Raw genomic sequence first — 21565 nt, forward strand, 5'->3', positions numbered from 1 at the left:
AGAAGTTAAGGTGGCAGAAAACACCAAATCAGAACAGCAAAAAGAAAAAAGAATCCAAAAAATAAGAACAGTTTAAGGGACTTCTGGGACAACATCAAGCATACCAACATTTGTATCATTGGGGTACCAAGATAAGAGAGAGAGTAAGGAATTGAAAACCTATTCGAAGAAATAATGACAGAAAACTTCCCTAACCTGGTGAAGAAAATAGACATACAAGACCAGGAAGCATAGAGAGTTCCAAACAAGATGAACCCAAAGAGGCCCACACCAAGACATATCTGAATTAAAACGCCAAAGGTCAAAGACAAAGAGAGAATCTTAAAAGTGCAAGACAAAACTCCTACAAGGGAGCTCCCATAAGACTGTCAGTTGATTTCTTAACGGAAATTTTGCAAGCCAGAAGGGATTGGCAAGAAATATTCAACACGATGAAAAGCAAGGACCTACAACCAAGGGAACTCTACCCAGCAAGGCTATCATTTAAAATTGAAGGAGTGATAAAGTGCTTCCCAGACAAGAAAAAGCTAAAGGAGTTCAACACCAACAATCTAGTATTACAAGGCATGTTAGAGGGACTTCTTTAAGAAGAAAAAGAAGGGAAAAATATGAACAATAAAATGGCAATAACTATATGTCTATCAATAATTACTTTCAATGTAAATGGATTAGATGCTTCTATCAAAAACATAGGGTGGCTGGGGTGGCCGGATGACTCAGTTGGTTAGAGCGTGAGCTCTTAAAAACAGGGTTGTTGGTTTGATTCCCACATGGGCCAGTGAGCTGCACCCTCCACAACTAGATTGAAGACAACGAGCTGCCGCTTAGCTGCCAGAGGGGCAGACGGATGGCTCAGTTGGTTAGAGTGTGAGCTCTCAATGACAAGGTTGCCGGTTCAGTTCCCCCATGGGATGATGGGCTGCGAGCCCTGCAACTAAGATTGAAAATGGCGAATGGACTTGGAGCTGAGCTGCGCCATCCACAACTAGATTGAAGGACAATGACTTGATTTGGAGCTGATGGGTCCTGGAAAAACACACTGATCCCCAGTAAAAAAAAAAAAAAAAAAAAAAAAAACATAGGGTGGATAAGAAAACAAAACCCTTACGTATGCTGCCTACAAGAGACTCACTTTAGATTGAAAGACACACACAGACTGAAAGTAAAGGGAAGGAAAAAGATATTACATAAGAATGGAAATGGGAAAAAAAATCTGGGGTAGCAATACTTATACCAGACAAAATAGACTTTAAAACTAAGGCTATAACAAGCAACAAAGAAAGACCCAGTAATCCTATTTCTGGGTATTTATTCGAAGAAACTCAAAGCACTACTTCAAAGGGACGTGTGCATCCATATGTTCATTGCAGCATTATTTACAATAACCAAGATATGGAGGTAACCTGGGTGCCCATCAAAATGGGTGAATGGAAAAGAAGTGGTGGTATATATATACAGTGGATTATTACTCAACCACAAAAAAATCAATGAAAACTTGCCATTTGCAACAACATGGATATACCTAGAGGGTATTGTGTTGAGGGTATTCAATCTATAACTAGATTGAAGGACAATGACTTGGAGCTGATGGGCCCTGGAGAAACACACTGTTCCCCAATGTTCCCCAATAAAATTAAAAAAGAAATACTCCAAACAATGGCCTAGGGCCCTAAATTATCTGGCTCTATGCCCATGTCTCCAGCTTCATTTCATTCCACTCCAGTCTCTCTGTATTCCAGGCATACTAACTTCCTTACTGTTTCTTGAACAGAGCCTTCACACATACCCTTTCCTTTGCCTGGAATGTTCTTTTCACTCCATCTTCTTCACCTTGCTGACTCCTATTTAATCTTCAGATCTCAATTCAAACATCACTTTCTCCATGAAGCCTCCTGTACTGACATGCTAGGCTGAGTCATATCTTCACCACCACTACTCCCCATTATAGGTTCTCAGGGCATGATAGATAGCTCCCTAATTGCCCTTATTATAGTTATATTTGTGCATTTATGTGTGTGATTATTTGATTATTGTCTGTCTTCCCTACTAGACCGTAAGCTCCATGAAGGCATCGACTAAGTCTGTTTTTGCTCACCATTGTTCTCTAACACTTAGTCTAAGTCTTGGCACACAGTAGGTACTCAATTAATATTTGTGGGATTAATAAATCACTTAGTGATCCTTGTGTATAGGAAATACACAAAAGTAGGCCAGCTAGTATTTCTCCTTTTGTTATGGCTTCCAGGAAGCTAACAATCATATTTAAAGCTTAATCACAGCAATTATATCAACCCACCAAAAACAGCATATTTGAATTCTCTTTTGATCCTAATAGTCTACTCCTAGTTTATTGACCCATAAAATCTGTTTTGGAATAAGATGTTGTATGTGTGTGTTCATATGCACATGTATATGGATACAAAGATAAATCACTACCTAAATGCAGGGTTGAAAGATTGACACAAACGAAGACCTCATCTTAATCAATGACTAATGGTGCTAATGATGAAGCCAGTATCTCACCAAGGTGTCATTACCATCTTTTCTCTATCTGTGTCATATTTCAATCCTTTCACAGGGCTATGGTTCATCTGTGGATGATTGCAAGGTCACTGGGTAGAGATCTTGTTTCTCTAGATTCTGTAACATGTCTATGGGCTGTTGATTAATGTCCTTCAACTCACAGAACTTACTGTCTTTTTTAACATATCTTTATCTTGTGAAATGTAACACACATCCAGAAGAGTTCCTAAAGCATAAAGATACAGCAAGAATCAATATTTATAAAGAAAACACCCATGTGACAACCACCAGGTTAAGAAATAGATCATTGGTATTTGTTGTCTGTATTATATGTTGGATACTGCTTTATGACACATATAGTATTTACTACTTGACTTTTAGTGCATATGTATCTAGTCTCCCCACTTAGACAGTAAGTTCCTTGAGAATGGAAGCCGTGTTGTATATTTCTTTGTACCTCCTACAGTGCCTAGTGCAGTGTCCTAAGTATTGTAGGTGCACAAAGCATTTTACATGATTATACATCTTAGATTAACTTTATGACTCTGAGAAGACCTCTGAGGACTAATTTTGGCAAACAAGAATTGTTTGAGGAAGTACAAAATTATATCATTTGTCTAAATCAGTGTGTACAAATCAAGGGATAAGGATAACTAGTATATTATGATGTGGGCAATAAGTCCTGCCTTCTCTTGAGTTCTGGCGCTTGCCCAATGTATAAAGCCAGCCTAGGACTATCACAGTAGCCTCCTAACTGGTCTCCCTTTCTCCAGTTTTGCCAATCAGTTCTTCGTGTCAAGATTCAAGTAATCTGTGTAAACAGATTTTGCTGTGTCGTGCCACTGCTCAAAAACCATTCATGCAGTGGTTCTCTGGGTGTGATGTACCTCAGAACCACCTGGAAAGCTTGTTAAAAACCCATACTTCTCCCACACAAAAGATTCTGATTCAGCAGGTCCGAGATGGAGTCCAGACCTCTACATCTATAAGAAGCACCACAGGTGATTCTGTTGCAGCTGGTTTGGGTACCATCCATTAAGAAATGCGGCTTCAAAGGCTCTTTATTCCCAAAGATTGAAACTTCAGCATCCTTAGCGTTGCACACAAGGCTCTTAATGGTGGTCCCTTTTAATGCTGGCTCTGTTTTCCTTCCATGCCACTCCACTCCCATGTCACTGTCACCATCATTTGTAGCCTGAATTGCTACAACAGTGTTTTGACTCCTGAGTCCTAACTGCTTTAATTGCTCTCTGCTCTACTCTTTTCCCCAAGCTGGAGCCAGAGTAACCTTTCAAAATTGCAAAAATGTTCATATCACTCCCCTGCTCATACCCTTAATTGGCTCCTGACCATCTAAGGGACAGTTTCTCCAACTGATTCATGTGGTACAGCATCTGTATGTCATGGTGTCCTTTCCAGAATGCCATAAAATAATTGATCTATTAAATCACACCATATGAAATAAAACACTTTTCAAAAGAACACTTGTGCTAGCAGAAAATATGTCTGCATCATATGTGTGTGCAATATAAAATTATAGCCATAAGCACAGATGTCCATGAAAAATTAAACTGTTGAATTAAGCGTGATCAGCACTGGGATTGTCTGTTTAATATTCATTTGCTACTCATTCATTCGTTTTGTTGCTTGCTAGCAGGTAAGCAGGAGCATCTGCTGAAAATTTAGGAAAATTTTACGGCTAAAAATGTTAAAATAGAGAAATTTCTACCCATTAACTGATTTTTTGTTTTCACTGTGAGCATCCATCTGATTTGCACCAGGCATGATTTCAGACTGAGCAGGCATTGTCCCCGGAGAGCACAGCCTGAGAACCCCCACTCTGGGACATAAAGTCTAAGCTCTTTGGCATGACCAATGAGACCCTTCCAGATCTGACCCCATCTTATCTTCTAGCCTCATTTACAGCCACTGTCCCTTCCTCTGTCACTCTGTCCAGCCAGCCAAGGCTTGGAATTCCCTAAATGTTATCTGTCCTCTTTTTCTGTGAGTTTACACATGCTGGTCTTCTACTGTCCCACATCCCACCCCCCTTGCTGGCCAGATATACTACTACTCATTCTTCAAGATTCAGTCCAAATGACTCTTCTTCAAGGTGCCTTCCCTCACCTCTCTGGGTCCCTACCTCCCTAAGGTCTTGGTCCTGACTGATTATATCACTTATCACATTACTGGTTGTTCGTGGAGCTATCTGGCATGGTAGGAGTTCTTTTCACCCATTTTTTTCGTGAGTCCTCTGGCACTTAGCACAGTGGCTGATGTGTAGTGGGGGTTCAGTGCACATTTGTGGAATGAATGAGTAAAATTGCAGAGGCAAAGTTTATCTTTAGAACCTCACAGCTCCCTACAGGGGTTCCCTCTACATCTTTTGTGGCACCTCTTCCTCAACCCCAGGCATTCTATACCCTCATGCTACCCACAGTAGAAATCCACCAGGATCTGCAACTATTGCTACAGTCCAGGATTTAAACTTTTCCCTCTATATCCTACCAAACTTACCAGTCCTGTGTCCCATCCCCCACATCTAGATTTCAGATAAAACAGTGGTTCTCAAACTTTAACATAAATTAGAGTCCCCTGGAAGACTTGTTCAAACATAGATTGCTGGGTCCCAGTCCTGGAGGTTCTGATGAAGTAGGTCTGGGGTGAGGCCTAATAATTTGCATTTCTAATAACTTCCCAGGTGATGCTGCTGCTGCTGATCCGAAGACCTCATTTTGAGAATCACTGGAATAAACTAATATAAAAGCAAGGGCAGCAGGTAACAGTGCACAAAGGAATCCTTAGCTCATCTTGACTCAGCCCTTTAACTGAGTTTGGGATTCTATAAGCACTGTCTGGATTTGGTTTATCCCACATCATTTCCCTTCTGCTTCACCTTACCCTCCTCCTTCCACTTTCTGATCTTTTCAGATTGTTCTCAGAGCTTCTCTACTTTAGACCAACTCTACTATCTTCCTCTTTCTCCTTTCATAATGCCAAGGTTTCATGACAAAGCCCTATCCTTAGTTCTTAGTTCCATTTCATTGCTTTCTTCCCCCTTCCTGCTCCCCCCGCCCCCAGTCTAGGTATCCCTACCCCAGCAGTCAGAGTGACCATCCTAAAGCTTGGCTCCAATGAGGGCCCACTTCTATCTAGCAGGGGTGGCCATTTCCCCTCCCCGAGGAGTCAGGTTCCACAAACAACATTACTAGCATGCTAATGACAGCGACCTGCTTGTTCTGGGAAGTTGCTGCTTGCTCCAGCTTCCTTAAGGTCAGTGGGAACACTGAAAATTACATGCTTCCGTTCATTTATTCGCTCAACAAACTTTGATTGAGCACCTGTCAGATACTGTGCTGGGCCCAAAGGATCCCGCCAGTACACATAGAACATGAACACATGTTCATGGCAGTCCTGAGACTCCACAACACCTCTTCATGAGGGGGTTCTTTTGGCTCCACTCATCAACTCATCAACAGGGACAGACATTCAAGGAAGAAACGGACCACTCATGAGCCCTCTTGCCTCAGCCCTCCTTGTCTGCCTAGGACCAAATACTGGGAGACACAAACCCAGTGAGTTTCCAAACCTCTTTGTTGAAATAAGCATGATAATCCATACCTCTCAGTTACTGATCCACTGCATTGAGTGAGGTAAGGTATGTGAAGCCCTGAACATAGTGTGCTAAAACCTCTCTACACATACTCACACCTACACTGACACCACACAATGACACATAACAACACACACATTAACATGCACATAGTGACACACACATCTACACACAATACTGGCATACACAGGTTTACGTACATACCGACATACACTGAAAATACACACTGACGCACACATGGACACAGACACACACTGAAACACACACACACTGGCAAACATGCACCAACAAATGCAAACATAGGAGTAAACACATGCCAATACACACAAACATTGAGACATACTGAAACACACAGACACACAGTGGGCACGAACAATGACATACAAATGCACACCTAATCACGCATCAACACCAATCCACACTCCACGGAAACTGGGAGGCCCAGGCACCAAGGGGACTTGCAGATGCAAAAGGCAGGTCTTGAGGGGGGACCAAAGTGTTGCAGGAGACATGAATTACACACTTGGTTCCAGCCTGAAAGGTCCAGCGTTTTGGAGGAGGAGGCCTCCTCGAGGTTCTGAGGGTCCCTACCGATAGGCCGGCGGAGTAGGGCACATGGGCGTGGCACCAAGCATTCCACTCTAAGGCATTGGTCCGAAATGTCCGGAGCTTTGGTCAGCGCGGAGCGCTAAGGCAGGAGGGTAGTGCGCCAGACAGGCAGGATTTCCCAGAGCCGGGTACTCTGTCTGGCCAGCTCCGCAGGCCCTCCCCCAGCTCCGCAGGCCCTCCCCCAGCTCCGGGTATCAGCTCTCAGCTCTGGCTTCCAAATGCTTCTCTTCCCGCCACCACCCCATGTCCAGATCAGAGCTGGTGACCTCGGGCCCTTCCCGGTCCACCACGCCTCAGTCTTTGACAGGGAAGATCTGTCGGCCTCCCAGACAACCAGCCTGGAAGCGGCAGGTCACCTCTGACTCCCCGCCCCCATTCGGTCCCGGCCTACCCTTACAAGGGTTCCTCATATACAGCCTCATTGTGTCTTCTGTTACCCCTACCCCTCAACACACACACCCAAATCCTCTGTCCTCCAGTTCATGACATGCTTAGTTGGTCGCTTCCTGGGTGCCAGGCCCTGAGCTAGGCACGTGGGGATGCATTGTGCGGAGTCCTTGTTCTCCAGATGCACTCCCCACATAAGGAACCACCCGCGAGACGGGAATGTCCCAGCAGATGGAATCAAGTGCCAGAAAAGCGCTTCACGTGGCCACTGCATGTCTCTGCCTTCCCTCCTTCTCCCCAGGTCTGGGCCTCTGGGTCGGGTCCCTTCTCCCTTTCTCTCCCTGGTTTCCGTTTTTCGGCTTTCCTTCCTCCTGCCTCCCCTTCAGCTCCTCCCGCCTTGGGCCGCTACGGGGCCACCTGCCGCGCCCCCATTCCAGATCCCCTGCGGACTCGTCTTTTGCCCATATGCCTGCCTCTCCCGCGGTCCCGGGTGCTGTTCCAGGGTTTGGGTCCCTCTTTGAGACCAGGGCACCTGCCCTTTTGAAGAGTGGATTGGAGTGTCCCGCACGCTCAGGCCTCGAGCGCGCCAAATCTGCCAGGTTTCGCCAGTCCCAGGGAATTAAGCTAGGGGCCACTCCCGGGGGAGGGGGATGGGGCCGTCAAGGCTGGAGAAGTGGAGAGGTGCCAAGGGCAAGGGAGAGGGCCCGCGGAGGCAGCTGACCAGGAGGAAAAGGAAAGCAGATAGGCATAGCCTCTGCCTTGGGAGGTTCTCTCTTCTGTGCACCGCCGGCTGTCTAGTCCCGGGCTCTCCCAAAGTTAGGGGGCAATCAGGGGGCGAGACAGAGCCACCGGAGGCCGCTCCCGGTCACTTCCCATCACCCCGCTTGACACAGCTGGGGACCTTTACCCCCAAGCCCCTCCTCTGACTCCCGGGAGGTCCAGGCTCGAGAGAGAGTGGGCGGTCTGAGCCTCGGATCCTAAGCTGAGCGTCTGGGGCCGGAAGAGGAGAGGAAACGTGGAGCCGGTCGGTATTAAGTACCCAACAGTGGTGGCTCCGCGCCACGAAATTACAGCCCACGGCAACCGAGCCTTAGAAACCCCAGGGCCGAAGGGGCGCATAATTTCTGGACCGCTGGCCTCGGACTCCAGATGTCACAGCTCAGTTTCGGGGCCGCAGTGCGGCTCCCCTCACCGCCCCTTTTCTAACCTCCACCCTGGAGCGGCAGGTGCCGCAACTGCCCTCCCCCTTTCCCGCCTCAGTAGCACTCCGGGGCCATGGGGGTGTAGGGGGAGGTATGGTGGAGCATCGAGACTCTAGAAGCGGGTGCTCGCATCCCAGCACTCTAATATCTCGGTGGAGAGGAAGAAGGGTTTCAGGGGGCGGCGAGGAGGGAAAGGAGGACTGCAGAGCTCAGCAGCCCAGCTGTGCGCAGGAGGAGGAGGGGCGGGGACTCCCTTCCAGCCTTTGAGGGTCTGGGGACTCTAGGATGTAAGGCGAGAGCAGGGGGGTGTGACAATTCAGCAGAGGTCGGGACGTACCACGGAGCCCAGTGGCTGGGGGGGGCGGGACGTGGTCACCGAGGGGATCCCCCGCCCCCCTTTCGCAAAGGCCAAAGACAGAGGTTTCAGGGACAATTGGTAGGGGGCTGGTAGGGGGAAGCGGGGCGTTAAAACCGTCCCCTCCCTAGACCCCACTTCAGAGGGTGCGATAGAGGGGAGGTTGGGGTTGGAGCAGCGGCGAGGGGGCCCCTCCCTTGCACCCCCCCCCACCGGACTTGGTCGCGCCCGAAGTGTAACACTTTCTCTTTGTCGGAGGATCTGTGCTGTTTTCTGTGCTGGAGCTACAGTTGTGGCGACGCCCGTGGCAGCCCTGGCGGACGCAGGAGCGATGGCAGCGACCGATATAGCTCGCCAGGTGGTGAGTGCGGGGCTTGGGTGCCAGAGCCGGTATTGGGGGCTTGGGGGCCTGGGCAGGGCCGAGGAGACCTGGCCGCCACCTACGCCTCCGAGAGGAGGGCAATGGGCAGCATCCAGGAGCCAAGGCACGGCGGGACTTCTGATCCCGGGGTCAGCGGCTCAGTCCTTCAGCTTGTTCTGGAGAACAGTGGCGGTGGCGGGTTGGTGGGGGGCCTGGCTAAGACTGCCCGACCGCGGCTCAACTTGAATTACTCAAGATCTGCAGTAAGCGCCGCCGCTTCCCTCGCTGCAGCCACCGCCCGGCCGCTGGGGCGTTGCGGAATGAATGGCCGCACAAACCGCCAAGCCGTCTGGATCCATGGCACCATGGCCTGTCTTCCTCCATCGCCAGGCCGCGCCCCTGCGCACAGCTGCCCGCCGGGACCGAAGCCTTCTTAGGAAGAGGGGCGCGGGTCTAGGGTTAACCCGGGGCAGGAGGCGGTGAGTGGTGAGGGGGGCGGAGAGTTGACTGGCGGGGGGGAGGGGTCCTCCTTAAGCGTTACCTGTGTGACTGCGTCTGTGAGTGTGTAGCAAGCACTGTGTGCGTCTGAGTGCACGCGCGCGCACTTGTGCCCCCCGGGCGGGCGGCGGCGCCCGGCTGTTCTGTGACCCTAGATGAGTCTGCTAGTTTCTCTGTGTGCCCACCTCCAGGGTGTGTGCCCGTGTGTCCAGACGCCTCTCAGCTTGTGCTGCGTGTCTCTGGGTCCCATCTGTGCGTCTTTGTGGGGTGCAGCACACGGGCCTATAGGTGGCTGGCTGCGTATTTTGGCAGGTTTCTCAGCGCCAGACCCGGGTTGTGCGGGCCTCCGGGGGTCTGTCATGGTGCGTGGTGGGTATAACTGGGCTTGTGCGCCAAAACCTGTGGAGCAGGCTTCTTTCTATGGGGATTCAGGAAAATAACTGAGGTTTGCAAAAACGGTGCTGTATCTCTTTTTGTTGGCAACCGACTCTGGAAAAAAAAGTCTTCATTTAAATAACTGAAGTTTTCCAGCCTGAGATGTGCAGAGAAATCCAATTGAAGTGACCTGAGGCTCTATGCTTGTTTTTTTAGACCAAAAGTTTGGTTGCAAAGGGAGGGCATGATTCCATTTGGGGGAACAACCTAGACTTTCTGTTCATCCATGGGTTTCTGGGATTTTCAGAAGCCCACAATTACTAGCACCCTGAGGCCAGAAAGGAGACTGAAGTAGGGGTAGGTCAAATCTCAAGATGCCAAATACTACTTGATAAAAATCTCTGAAACACACACACACACACACACACACACACAAATGTTTACTTATTAAGGGAAATAGCCCATGCAATGCAATTCCAGTGCAAATAAAAAAAAATAGCCTCTAGGTGTTTGGTGTAATTGAAATTGATTTGTTTTCAAAATGTGAATCTGGAATTCGGGTGTTTTCTCTACAGGATATGTATGAATTTATTCTACCCTCTTGTCCCTGTTTGAAAGGGCATGGTGATTTCTTTGGAACCTCCCCCACTCCCTGCAGACCCCAGCATGGAGTTCTTTATGTAGTCACCATGTGGAAAGACCCAGATAGGAGACAATGCACTGGGATAATGGAATTTGAGAGAATTCTCTTCTCAAAATTGGCACTGCAATATTTATTACTTTAGTGTTTTGAGGGTTCCCAGAGTGCTTTTCTGTTCCTGGTTACATGCATTTTAGAGATGGCATGGCTTAAGTGGAGGAATTTAGTTTCGTGGATTACACTTGCCCCATCCTTAGTGATCAAAAGGGATGCTAATGATTTTTCTTGTCAGCTAATTAATTTGTATTGACCTGTCCATACTCTCTCACCAGTCCCCTTGCCTGGATTAGGATTGCAGGGCAGATGTTGCGAAGGGGAACATTTTAGAAGGTTGTATTTCACCTCGGGCACAACCCGGGCAGCCCAGAGATCCTCTTTGTTTTGCAGATGGAGGTGGGGGTGGTTTAGGGCCACTTGGTTTGCTTTGCATATTTCCAGTTTGCTCTGGCCGGCCATACCATACTATTTGATGAAGGACATAGTAATTGTATGCCAGATTCTGAAGTTCAAAGAGCAGCCTGAGCACTTGAGACCTTGTTATCATGATAAATGGGTTTCTGGGAAAACTGACGTCATTCTCCATGCCCCCCTCCCCCAGACAGTGAAGCTCTTGTTTAATGTGTCATTTGTCTCTGCTCTCCTTTGTGTCTGCAAGAAGTTGTAATTCCCCAGGGGAAGATGGAATTAACTCAGGAGAACTTGGATGTCTGGTTGCAGCTTGTTTCTTCCAGGAAACATGTACCCAGGGGTTGGGAAGAGAAGACTGGAGAATAAACCGAAATGTGCCTGGCTTAAAAGTTCTTTTTAGTGAGCTCTGAGACATGGTGCCATGCAAGTAGTTCTCTGGTATTGTCGTGTGTGTGTGTATGTGTGTGTGTATGTGGGGGGGCGTGTCCTTTCCAGAGTCAGTGGAGTGTCACTCTGGTTAGTAAGGTAACATTGTTAGTGATTAAACACAGGCCTTAGAGTTGTTGGGTATGCATGTAACTTGGAAGTTCAATTCTTGTGTACATAATACAATCCCATCTTATTTGAATGAACACCACAAAGATTCTGTATGACAAAACGATTTTTCCATTGTGACCACAAGTGTTTATTTGATTGACTACTAAGTGTTCAGCACCATAGCTAGCCCTGGTCAACTATATAAAAAAGTAGTTGACATAGCTCTTGGCTTTTAAGCTTACAGTCTGTTTGGAGAGACAAATTGTGGATACAATAATTAAAGAACTATAGCAAATTTTTGGAATGCTCCTACTCCCAACCCCTGCCTATGAGGTGTGTTGGCTGCTATTAATATATACATACTCTGAGAGGTTACATGACTTGTCCAAGGTAACCTAGCCAGGCACAGTGCAGGCCCCAGAGGCTGCATTTCCTAGCTCTTGCATTAAGCTGTTTCTTTCATTGTTGGATTTTGGGATACAGACTGTAAGTACTGGCTCATAGAAATAATGGCTCATTGATTCTGGCTTCAAACAATCCCACAGTATGGGCGATGATGCTTTCCTCCAGTAGGGGCCAGATAATGGTCTTTCTCCCTAACGAAAGAGTTTGCAGGGGCTAACTGCCCTAGCTGGGGTTGGCCTGTGGCCACTTCCCAGAGCATCTGCCTACAGGTGGCTGCCCTCTATCAAATGGCACTTCACCATGATTACCTTTGAAGTTTCCTGCCACAGCCATCTCCACCACCTCACACCAAAAATAATATTGTACCCTAATCAGGGAGAGCAAAACCCCAATATTCACCAATACCTCTACTGGTGATACAGCACTGAAGAAAATTTACATGGCCCTAAATACTAAAGCTTCTTGAATCTAAGTGAAGGTTATATGGATGATCATTGTACTATTTTCCAACTTTTCTGTGTGTTTGAGACTTTTCAAAATAAAAAGTTGGGGGGAAATTGCAATGCACACCCCTAGATACACATGACCCCTTCCCTCAGGGAGTTTACAATCTGGTAGTGGAGACAGACAACCAATAACTTTATAATTATCATGTGGTAAGTTGTGCACAGGAAAGCTATTGCCTGCTATGAGAATTCATTTAAAGGGGACCTAATCTAGCAGTGAATGGGTGTGGTGCTTGACAGGAAAGGCTTCCTGAGAGCTTCAACTAGGAAAAGGGTAGGTGTGAATATGGGTGGGGTCTCACCTCTGCTACTGGGCTGGGAACATTTCCTTTGTTAATTCATGCACTTTTATTTTCATTCATTTCTTCAACATGTGGGAGAAACTTTATTGGGCAGCGACTCTGCCAGGCCCTGTGCCAGGTGCTGGGGATCTAGTGGTGGCCAAGGCCAATAGGACTCTGCCTTCTCGAGCTTCCAGATGAGAGGCAGAAATAAGTCCCATTTCCTTTTCCTATCCAAAATCCCGGAAATGTGTTAGCGGTGTTCTTATTCCAAAACTGCATTATAACTGAGCGATCTGTTTGTGTAGTATAATGAGATTTTGATCTTCAGTTGTGTGCATAGCATTTACATTGTGGAGTCTCTGCTGTAAATTTTCTATTACTTGCTGGCTTTGTTATCCAGCACAGCCCCTCCTTTTGTGCGCGGTAAGGGAGCTAACCCTTGTATTAGCCTGAACAGAACTAATTAGGAAACTAAGTCACTTGGGAAAAGGTATTCCAGAATGAAATAGGACTGATTTCTAGACATTCCTGGGCTCCTGGATTATCAGAGCTGTGGTTTTGTATTAGCATGAACAACTGAGAGGGGCTTCTAGTTGCATGTGCATTAAAACCACAATCAAGAAAGAAAGAAAACAAACACTATGGATAAGTGTAACATGTTTCTTTCAACAATTTCAAAATGCTTCCATATGTATGATGTCATTTTCCCCAAAAGCTTCTTAGACAAGTGTTATTGTTTTCTTCATTTTATGGGTACAGGGAGACCAAGTGACTTAGTCCAAAGTGTTATTGCTGGTCAATGGATGAAACGATGAAACACCTACCAGATGACAGATTCATATAAAAACAAACACTCTGGCCTTTTCATGATGTTTCTAAAAAATGAAAATCCTGCCACATCCCCTCTTGTTCCTCTCTTCACAGCACTTCCCCCACACAGCACACTCATGGGGGTCAGAGGATAATATACTTGGGTGCATTGAAGGCTCTCTGATGTTAAAAAAAATCCGCAGTTTAGATCCAGATAGCACAGTCATGGGTTATGTGTGGGTTGTCTTTCTCCCCCCCCCACCCCATATTGCTTTAAATAAAAACCTTGGAGCCACTAGCCATGTAATGATGGATTATTTTAAGCAACAACTAGTGGGGGGGAGCAGAATAAATTAGAAACACAGACCCTTTCTCCTAGGTTTGGCAGGAGGAGGCTTCTGCTGCTGTGATTTGGGATTTGAAACTGTGGGTTTCTCTGCTGCCTGCACAGAGGAAGGAGGCCACATGCTCAGGAGGGTGAGACACTCTCCTTCAGTGTCTTCTCATTAGAGGCAGCCATCTGCTGAATTATGCAGCATGATCTCAGCTGGCTCTGGAGTTGGCTCATCCGTTCCACTCACTTAAAGGTGACTGGGGAAAAGATTTGTGGGTCTTCTCAAGGACAGGACTCCGGGCTCAGCTTTCTCCTGCCACGGTCCTCTCTGACCTCTGATGAATGCCCTGGGGTAACAGGAACAGAACTCTGCTTTTGCAGCCCTGATGAGGTGTGAGGTTTCCTTTCACAGCAGAGACCCCCAGCTCTGAGCACTGGCACTGAGGCAAGAATGGTTTTCTCAGATCCCCCTTAAACAAGACCAGATGGAGGCAGAGGCAAATTCAGGCTCCCCAGAGGACAGTTGGGCACTCATTCAGAGGCCTGTGAGTAAACTTAAAAAAAAAAAAAAAAGCAGTTTGGAGATAACCATGGCCAGAACACCTAGAAAACTGTTTAAATAGCCTGGCTTGAAGGAAATCTGTCTGGCTTTTCTGGGAAAGTTGACCCACCCTGAGCAGAGGGTTGTCTCAGCCTAAGGTGGAGATATTTTACCTAGAATTTGGCTTGTTGGGTTAGGTAGTCCTGGGGCTCTTGAGCAGAGCTAGGCAGCTGAGCAGGTCGAGGCTTAGGTTGGAGTCAGAAGACAGGGAAATGGGAGAGAGAAAGCAGAAGCAGATCAAAAGCCCCTCCATGACATCCACTGCCTCAGTTGCCTTCTTGTGGGCCATTGCCACCTTGGTGAGCCCATAGTCTTCCGGGTCAAGTTCCATGACCCTTCTCCCTCTGACTAGCATCAAGCCACAAACCCAATGTCCTGGAATTTTAGCAGCTTTAATAAAGACCTACAATCTGCCACTTGAGGCAGCTTTTCCATTTGAGAATGGCAGTCTGCTTGACTGGGCCCTGGATCCTAGCACCACTGTCTGTCACTAAATCACTCTGTGACTTGGGACAAGTCACTTCCTCTCTCTGAGTCTCTTTCCTCTTTTGTAAAACAAGCTGGTTGGATTAGGTGATTTTAAAAGGTGTTTCCAGCTCAAACATTGTATGAGTATTGTGTTTCCTTGTTCTCCAGCCCAATTTCTTTGAGGTCCTTGCTTGCTTCTGCTTCTGAATGAGATGGCAGAATGTAACTCCACCCCTTCCCTGTTTGGACTCCTTGAGCTGGGTGGGGAGAGAGTTGGAGAGAAGGCAAGTCTGGACTTTTAGCTCAGCAGGGTCTCTGTAAGTGGAATAGAGACAACCCTTCAGATATTGTCTGTCGGTGTAGGTGTATTTAACCTTTGTCTTCCTATAAAGGTACACAACAGCTGAATTTTTGTCTGTTGAGTCCAATTTTTAATGTACTAGGAGAGCTGGCTATTTAATAGGATTCTGCTGTGAATCCTTTTATAGAATGAAAAAGTCACTATGGAATTGATCTGGTGAATTAAAATCCAGAGTTTCATCTATTGGATTTGTCAAAAACGGGCCTTCTCCCTGTATCGTGAGGATGGTCTCCTTTGTGTGTCCCCAGGATCCCATAAGTTGCTCCCCCACTGAAGGGCATTTCTGGGGCCCCTAAGGGGATACTGCCAGCTTTTGCAGGCTTTATTTCTCCTTCACAAGCACCCCACCTACCCACCGCCGCAAATTTTTCTCTCCCAGTTCAGGGAATCGATACTTCAGTTTCTGCTTAGCTTAGTTTAATCAGCACGAAGGACATCCTGACATTTGATGTGTGAGGCAAATTGGAGTTTTTGTTTGTTTGTTTACCTCTGGGAACGTATCAGTGCTTTTGTGGTTATTATGGCTGATAATAGAGTGGCATCCACACCCTTGACAACACTGGAGGCAGCAGATGGGCCTGTCATCCACTCGATTGTTTCAAGAATTATTGCTATATTTCAGGATATGTCATTTGACTTCTGGCTTACATGAGTCTTTATAAGTTATAATAATAAGTTATGTATATATCATAATAATGTTATAATGTGGAGAATAATAATGTTTTATTATATTATTGGTAAAATAAATGTTTTATATATAATAAAACTGCCGGAAAGCTGAATACTCAACTGAATTTTCTGAATATCTGTATTTAAATCACCTTTTTGGTTGTGGTTAAAGATTTTGTGATAATATCTGAGGCCACTTTCTTGCCTAGGAAAGTATCATCATAGAATCTTTAAAAAAAAACCAAAACATTTGTATTCTGATTATAAAAGTGAAATATGCCTATTGTAGAAAATTTGGAAAACACAGAAAAGCAACACCTACAGCCCCTCCCCGCGAAAGTGACCATTGTCATCATCTTGGTGTGTTCTTCGAGGCTTTTAAAAATGCATATATACTTTTTCCAGGATTGGGATGATCCAGTACATACAGGTTGTCATTTTGTTTTGTTTTGTTTTGTTTTTGTCTAACGGTATTTGGTAATCACTTCCCCATATCATTAAATATTCTTGGAAAACATTTTTATCAGCTGCTTAATATTCCATTGTGCATCATTGAATTATTCCTTGATATTGACTGTCCTGCAGATTTGCAGGGCCTATCAGAGATCGGTCTTCAGGGCTGGGAATGGATATGGAGAAACGAAAGGTGTGAGAGATCAGATCCACCAGTAAGTGACACATGGGGAGAATCCCATTTCTGTGTTTTTGTCCTTTCCTAGCCTCTACATGCAAAGGCCAGAAGAGAAAGTTTAGGGAAAGCCCATCAGCAATGAGCTCCGAACTTTTTGCTTTCGTCCCATCCTTTAGAATGACAGCTACTAACTTTATTTATTTATTTATTAGTTTGAGGTGCACAAAACAATGTAATAGTTAAACATTTACCATTTATATTCCTCACACAGTGATAACCCCCTTCCCCCCATCCACTACCCCTCTGACATCGCACACAGCCATTATATTTCCACTGTCTCTATTCCTAATGCTGTACTCCGCTTCTTGCAACTATATATAAAATTGTAGTTGACATTCACTATTCTTCAGCTTCAGCTTCAGATGTACAGTGCAGTGGTCAGGCATCTACATCATCCCTGAGGTGGTCTCCCTAATGAGACAAGTGTCCATCGGATACCCAACAAAATCTTTATAACATTATTGATCATATTCCCCAAATTGACTTTCGTAACCCCGTGGCAATCTTGGTTACCAACTGTGCTTTCTAATCCCCTTACCTTCCCCCTTATCCCCAAGCTCTTTCCCATCTAGCAACGCTCAATTTTTCCTCTGTGTCTCTGAGACTGTTTCTGATTGGTTCATTCATTCATTCTTTTCTTTAGATTCCACATATAAGTGAGATCATATGGTATTTGTCTTTCTCTGTCTGACTTATTTCACTTAACATAATGTTCTCTAGCTCCATCCATATTGTTGCAAATGGTAAGATTTCATTCTTCTTTATGGCTGCGTAATACTCCATTGTATAAATGTACCACCGTTTCTTAATCCAGTCGTCTACCGATGAACATTTCGGTTGTTTCCATGTCTTGGCTATTGTGTATAGTGCTGCCCAGAAATAAATCCATACCTATATGATCATATAATCTATGATAATGGAAGGAAGAATTTACAGTGGGGTAAAGACAGCCTATTCAATAAATGGTGCTGGGAAACCTGGACAGATACATGCAAAAAAGGGAAGCTGGACCACCTCCTTACACCATATACAAGAATAAATTAAAAATGGATTAAAGACTTAAATGTAAGATTTGAAACCATAAAACTCCTAGAAGAAAATACAGGAAGAAACTTTACAGACATCACCCGGAGTAAGATTTTTACTGATATATCCCCTCAGGCAAGAGAAGTAAGAGAAAAAATAAATGTGGGATTACATCAAACTAAAAAGTTTTTTCACAGCAAAGGAAACCATCAATAAAACAAAAAGGGATCCTACTGAATGGGAGAAGATATTTGCCAATGATATATCCGACAAGAAGTTAATATCCTAAATTTATAAAAAAACTCACTCAACTCCAAAAACAACAAACAACCCAATTAAAAAATGGGCAGAGTACATGAAGAGACATTTTTCTAAAGAGGCCTTACAGATGGTAAACAGACATATGAAAAAATGCTCAATCTCACTAATCATTAGAGAAATGCAAATAAAAACCATAACAAGATACCACCTCACCCCAGTCAAAATGGCTATCATCAATAACTCAATAAACAACAAGTGCTGGCGCGGATGTGGAGAAAAGGGATCCCTCGTGCACTGTTGGTGGGATTGCAGATTGGTGCAGCCACTATGGAAAACAGTATGGAGGTATCTCAAAAACCTGAAAATGGAACTACCTTATGATCCAGCAATTCCACTTCTCGGTATCTATCCAGAGAAATCCAAAATTCTAGTTCGAAAAAATTTATGCATCCCTATGTTTATGACAGCTACTAATTTTAGCCACTCCAGTTTTAAATGGAGGCAGGAAATTCTCCGATGACAGAGATGCATGCTCAGTTTCTAGTGGCCTCAACTACTGCTTGCTTACTACAAAGGTAGGAAAAGGGGCAGGGGGTTGAGGGGGACAGGAAGGATTTGCCCACTTTGGTGTTTATGGGACTCTTTATTTTCAGAATAACAGGGATGGGAGAAAAATTCACAGTTGGAACCTCTATCACTCATTCTTTATAACATGAACCTTCAACTATTCAATTAAAAAATGAAATTGGTGTGTCTTCAGAGGAGGAGGCGGAAGAGAAAGAGAGCGGTGTTTCTGCCTGTGATATGAAATGTGGTATAACGTATTTCAAAACCACAGGTGACTGCAGATGAGGAGAAAACAGGAAATGTAATTGGGGAGGGGAGTGGGGCTTTCCCAGTTCTCAGGAGCATGCTTTCATTTTGCCTTCCTTTTAGCTCCTCTCAAACTCTGCCTCCTAGTTGCCCCTGCTGCAAAGCTGAATGAGAACTCTCTTTTTTTGTATTAAAAATGTTTTTAAACCAGAGGGTAAAGGGGGTGGGGGGTGGGAGATGAGGGTAAAGGGGATCAAATATATGGTGATGGAAGGAGAACTGACTCTGGGTGGTGAACACACAATGGGATTTATAGATGATGTAATACAGAATTGTACACCTGAAATCAATGCAATTTTACTAACAATTGTCACCCCAATAAATTTTTTAAAATGTTTTTAAATTACATAGGTAATATTTGAATACGTTCATGCTGTAAAAAAATCAAACAATACAGAAGCACACTGACTACCCTCCTGAATAAGCCTCTGTTTTCATTTCCCTCCCCTGAGGTAGTCACAGTTCTTGGTTTGGTGGGTGTCTTTTAGTCCCCTTCATTTGTGCACAAATGTATATATAGAGAGCTTTTTGCATATGTCGTGCGGGGCACCCTGCTTGCTGCGCCATTTGTCGTGCGGGGCATCCTGCCAACTACGCCAAGTGTCACACAGGGCGGCCTGCAGGGTCTCAGCTCCCACTCCCCACATAAGAATGCAGGACATGGTGAGGCCAAAAAGGAACACCCACGGAGCCATAGGTAGGGGAGTCATACCACTATACTCTCACTGGTGGCTGGGTTGGAGACACAGGAACCAGGAACAATACAATTCTCAACCCTCACTGTGCCGCTTGCAGACTCAGCCACCATCTTCTTGCTAGCTCCCCCCCTTTTTTGCTAGCCTAGCCACGGCAGTTATATTCGTGGCTAATGGCTCACTGGTTACAGCTGACGGCCAACTAGCCACAGCTGCTGGCCATTTGATCAGTCGATGGCCATTTACTACCTGAGCCAGCACCTTTCTATGTGAGGCCGAGAGCCTGGAAACTGCTTTTTGGGGCTCTGTCCCCACACTCCACCCCTACAGGGTCTCGCCTCACAATCTACGCGACAAGCGTCTTCCGCGAGGGGCCCTGTGCGAGGAGCCTGGAGGTGAATGCTGTTTCCTGGACACAGCCAAGCTCTCTGGTCACAGCCAGGGTTTCTCAGGGCACCACCAGTACTTCTGGGCACAGCCAGACTTCCTGGAATTCTTAGGGTACCACTAGTCTCCCCGGACACAGTGAGGGCCTCTCAGGTCACTGCCACTCTCTCTGGGCACAGCCAGACTTCCTGGACACAGCCAGGGCTCTCAGGGCACTGCCACTCTCTCTGGGCCTCTCAGGGTACCGTGCTGGAACAACAGCGGCTCACAGTCAAGGTGCTGACATATTCTCGATGGCGGCCGGTCAAGACACAAAAGCAAACATCCGCCAGTTCCACTACATGGTGGTATGTTCCCAAACAGTCAAGCGGTCCATTAAATTAGGGATGGAAGGCAATTCCCCATAGTCCATAGTCATTTGCCAGGGCTGTCCTGGGGGTGAGGGATGACGTTGACTTCACCCTCAGCTCCCACAGAGGACTCAGCAAGCCTTTCCTCCTGGGACTACAAGTCCTGCATCCGGGCTGCCTCAGCAAGCACTTTCCAGCCCACGGGGCCGCAACAACCTTCGCTTTCTCCAGCCTTTGCTGGTTGGGGAACCGTCCACGTCTTTCCACCCCTCCACGGGGTTCCAGCTCTCAGGCAGCTGCTCTTCCTGGTCTTCCTGCAACTGAGTGTTCATATGCACAAACTGCTCCACTGCCCTTCGGGGAGCTTTGGCCGACACCGTACCCTGCTCGCTACGCCATGTGTAGTGCAGGGGACCCTGCTCGCTGTGCCATTTGTAGTGCAGGGGATCCAGCGGGGTCTCTGGTCCCACTCCCCACATAAGAACGCAGGACATGGTGAGGCCAAAAAGGAAAACCCACGGAGCCATAGGTAGGGGAGTCATACCACTGTATTCTCGCTGGCGGCTGTGTTGGAGAAACAGGAAACAGGAGCAACACAATTCTCAACCCTCACTGCGCCGCTTGCAGACTCAGCCACCATCTTCTTGCTAGCTCCCCCTTTTCCTGCTAGCATAGCCACGGCAGTTATATTCGTGGCCAATGGCTCACTGGTTACAGCTGACGGCCAACTAGCCACAGCTGCTGGCCATTTGATCACAGTCGATGGCCATTTACTACCTGAGCCAGCACCTTTCTATGTGAGGCCGAGAGCCTGGAAACTGCTTTTTGGGGCTCTGTCCCCACAGCATATATGGACTCATACTATGCATACTGTTCTCGAACTTCTTTTATCTACATTATATCTTGGAGATGCTCACATCAGTACCTATGGACCTACCACATTCTTAATGGCTGGAGAATACTGCAGAATAGGCATGTACCATAGTTTAGTTAAATAATTTCCTACTGTTGGACATTTATATTTTTTCTAGTTTTCCAGTATTATAAACAATGCTGTAATGAAATTCCTTGTACTACATGGATCTTTGTAGAATAGATTATGAGGGGAGATTGCAGGGTTACAGGAGATGGGCCATTTAACATTTTGGTGACTGCGGCCTTTCTAGCATCTCGGTTCAAGCCTTGAACATGGTACCACCTGCTACCTGCAAAATGATAACTTGAGGTTTTAGTGTCAGATGTACTGGGCCGAGTTGCCAGTTCCATCTCCTTTGGT

At 46.2% G+C, this 21565-nt stretch overlaps 1 protein-coding gene across 6 annotated transcripts in view; it reads left to right on the plus strand.

The window, feature by feature from the left end:
* The first annotated feature begins 8716 nt into the window (after window positions 1–8716).
* SEPTIN6 (septin 6) overlaps window positions 8717–21565 on the plus strand; it is a 99405-nt gene continuing 86556 nt past the window's right edge. For 2 of the 6 annotated variants that reach the window (XM_033107798.1, XM_033107816.1), the window contains exon 1: window positions 8771–9050. In XM_033107798.1, coding sequence (XP_032963689.1) covers window positions 9021–9050 — 30 coding nt within the window. In that variant the 5' untranslated portion in view covers window positions 8771–9020. Of the gene's footprint in view, window positions 9051–21565 lie in introns of all 6 variants that reach the window. The other 4 variants (XM_033107836.1, XM_033107845.1, XM_033107807.1 and 1 more) reach the window with 3 other exon arrangements.

Source organism: Rhinolophus ferrumequinum, chromosome X, assembly GCF_004115265.2.
Source record: "Rhinolophus ferrumequinum isolate MPI-CBG mRhiFer1 chromosome X, mRhiFer1_v1.p, whole genome shotgun sequence".
In the NCBI taxonomy this organism is placed as follows: Eukaryota; Metazoa; Chordata; class Mammalia; order Chiroptera; family Rhinolophidae; genus Rhinolophus; species Rhinolophus ferrumequinum.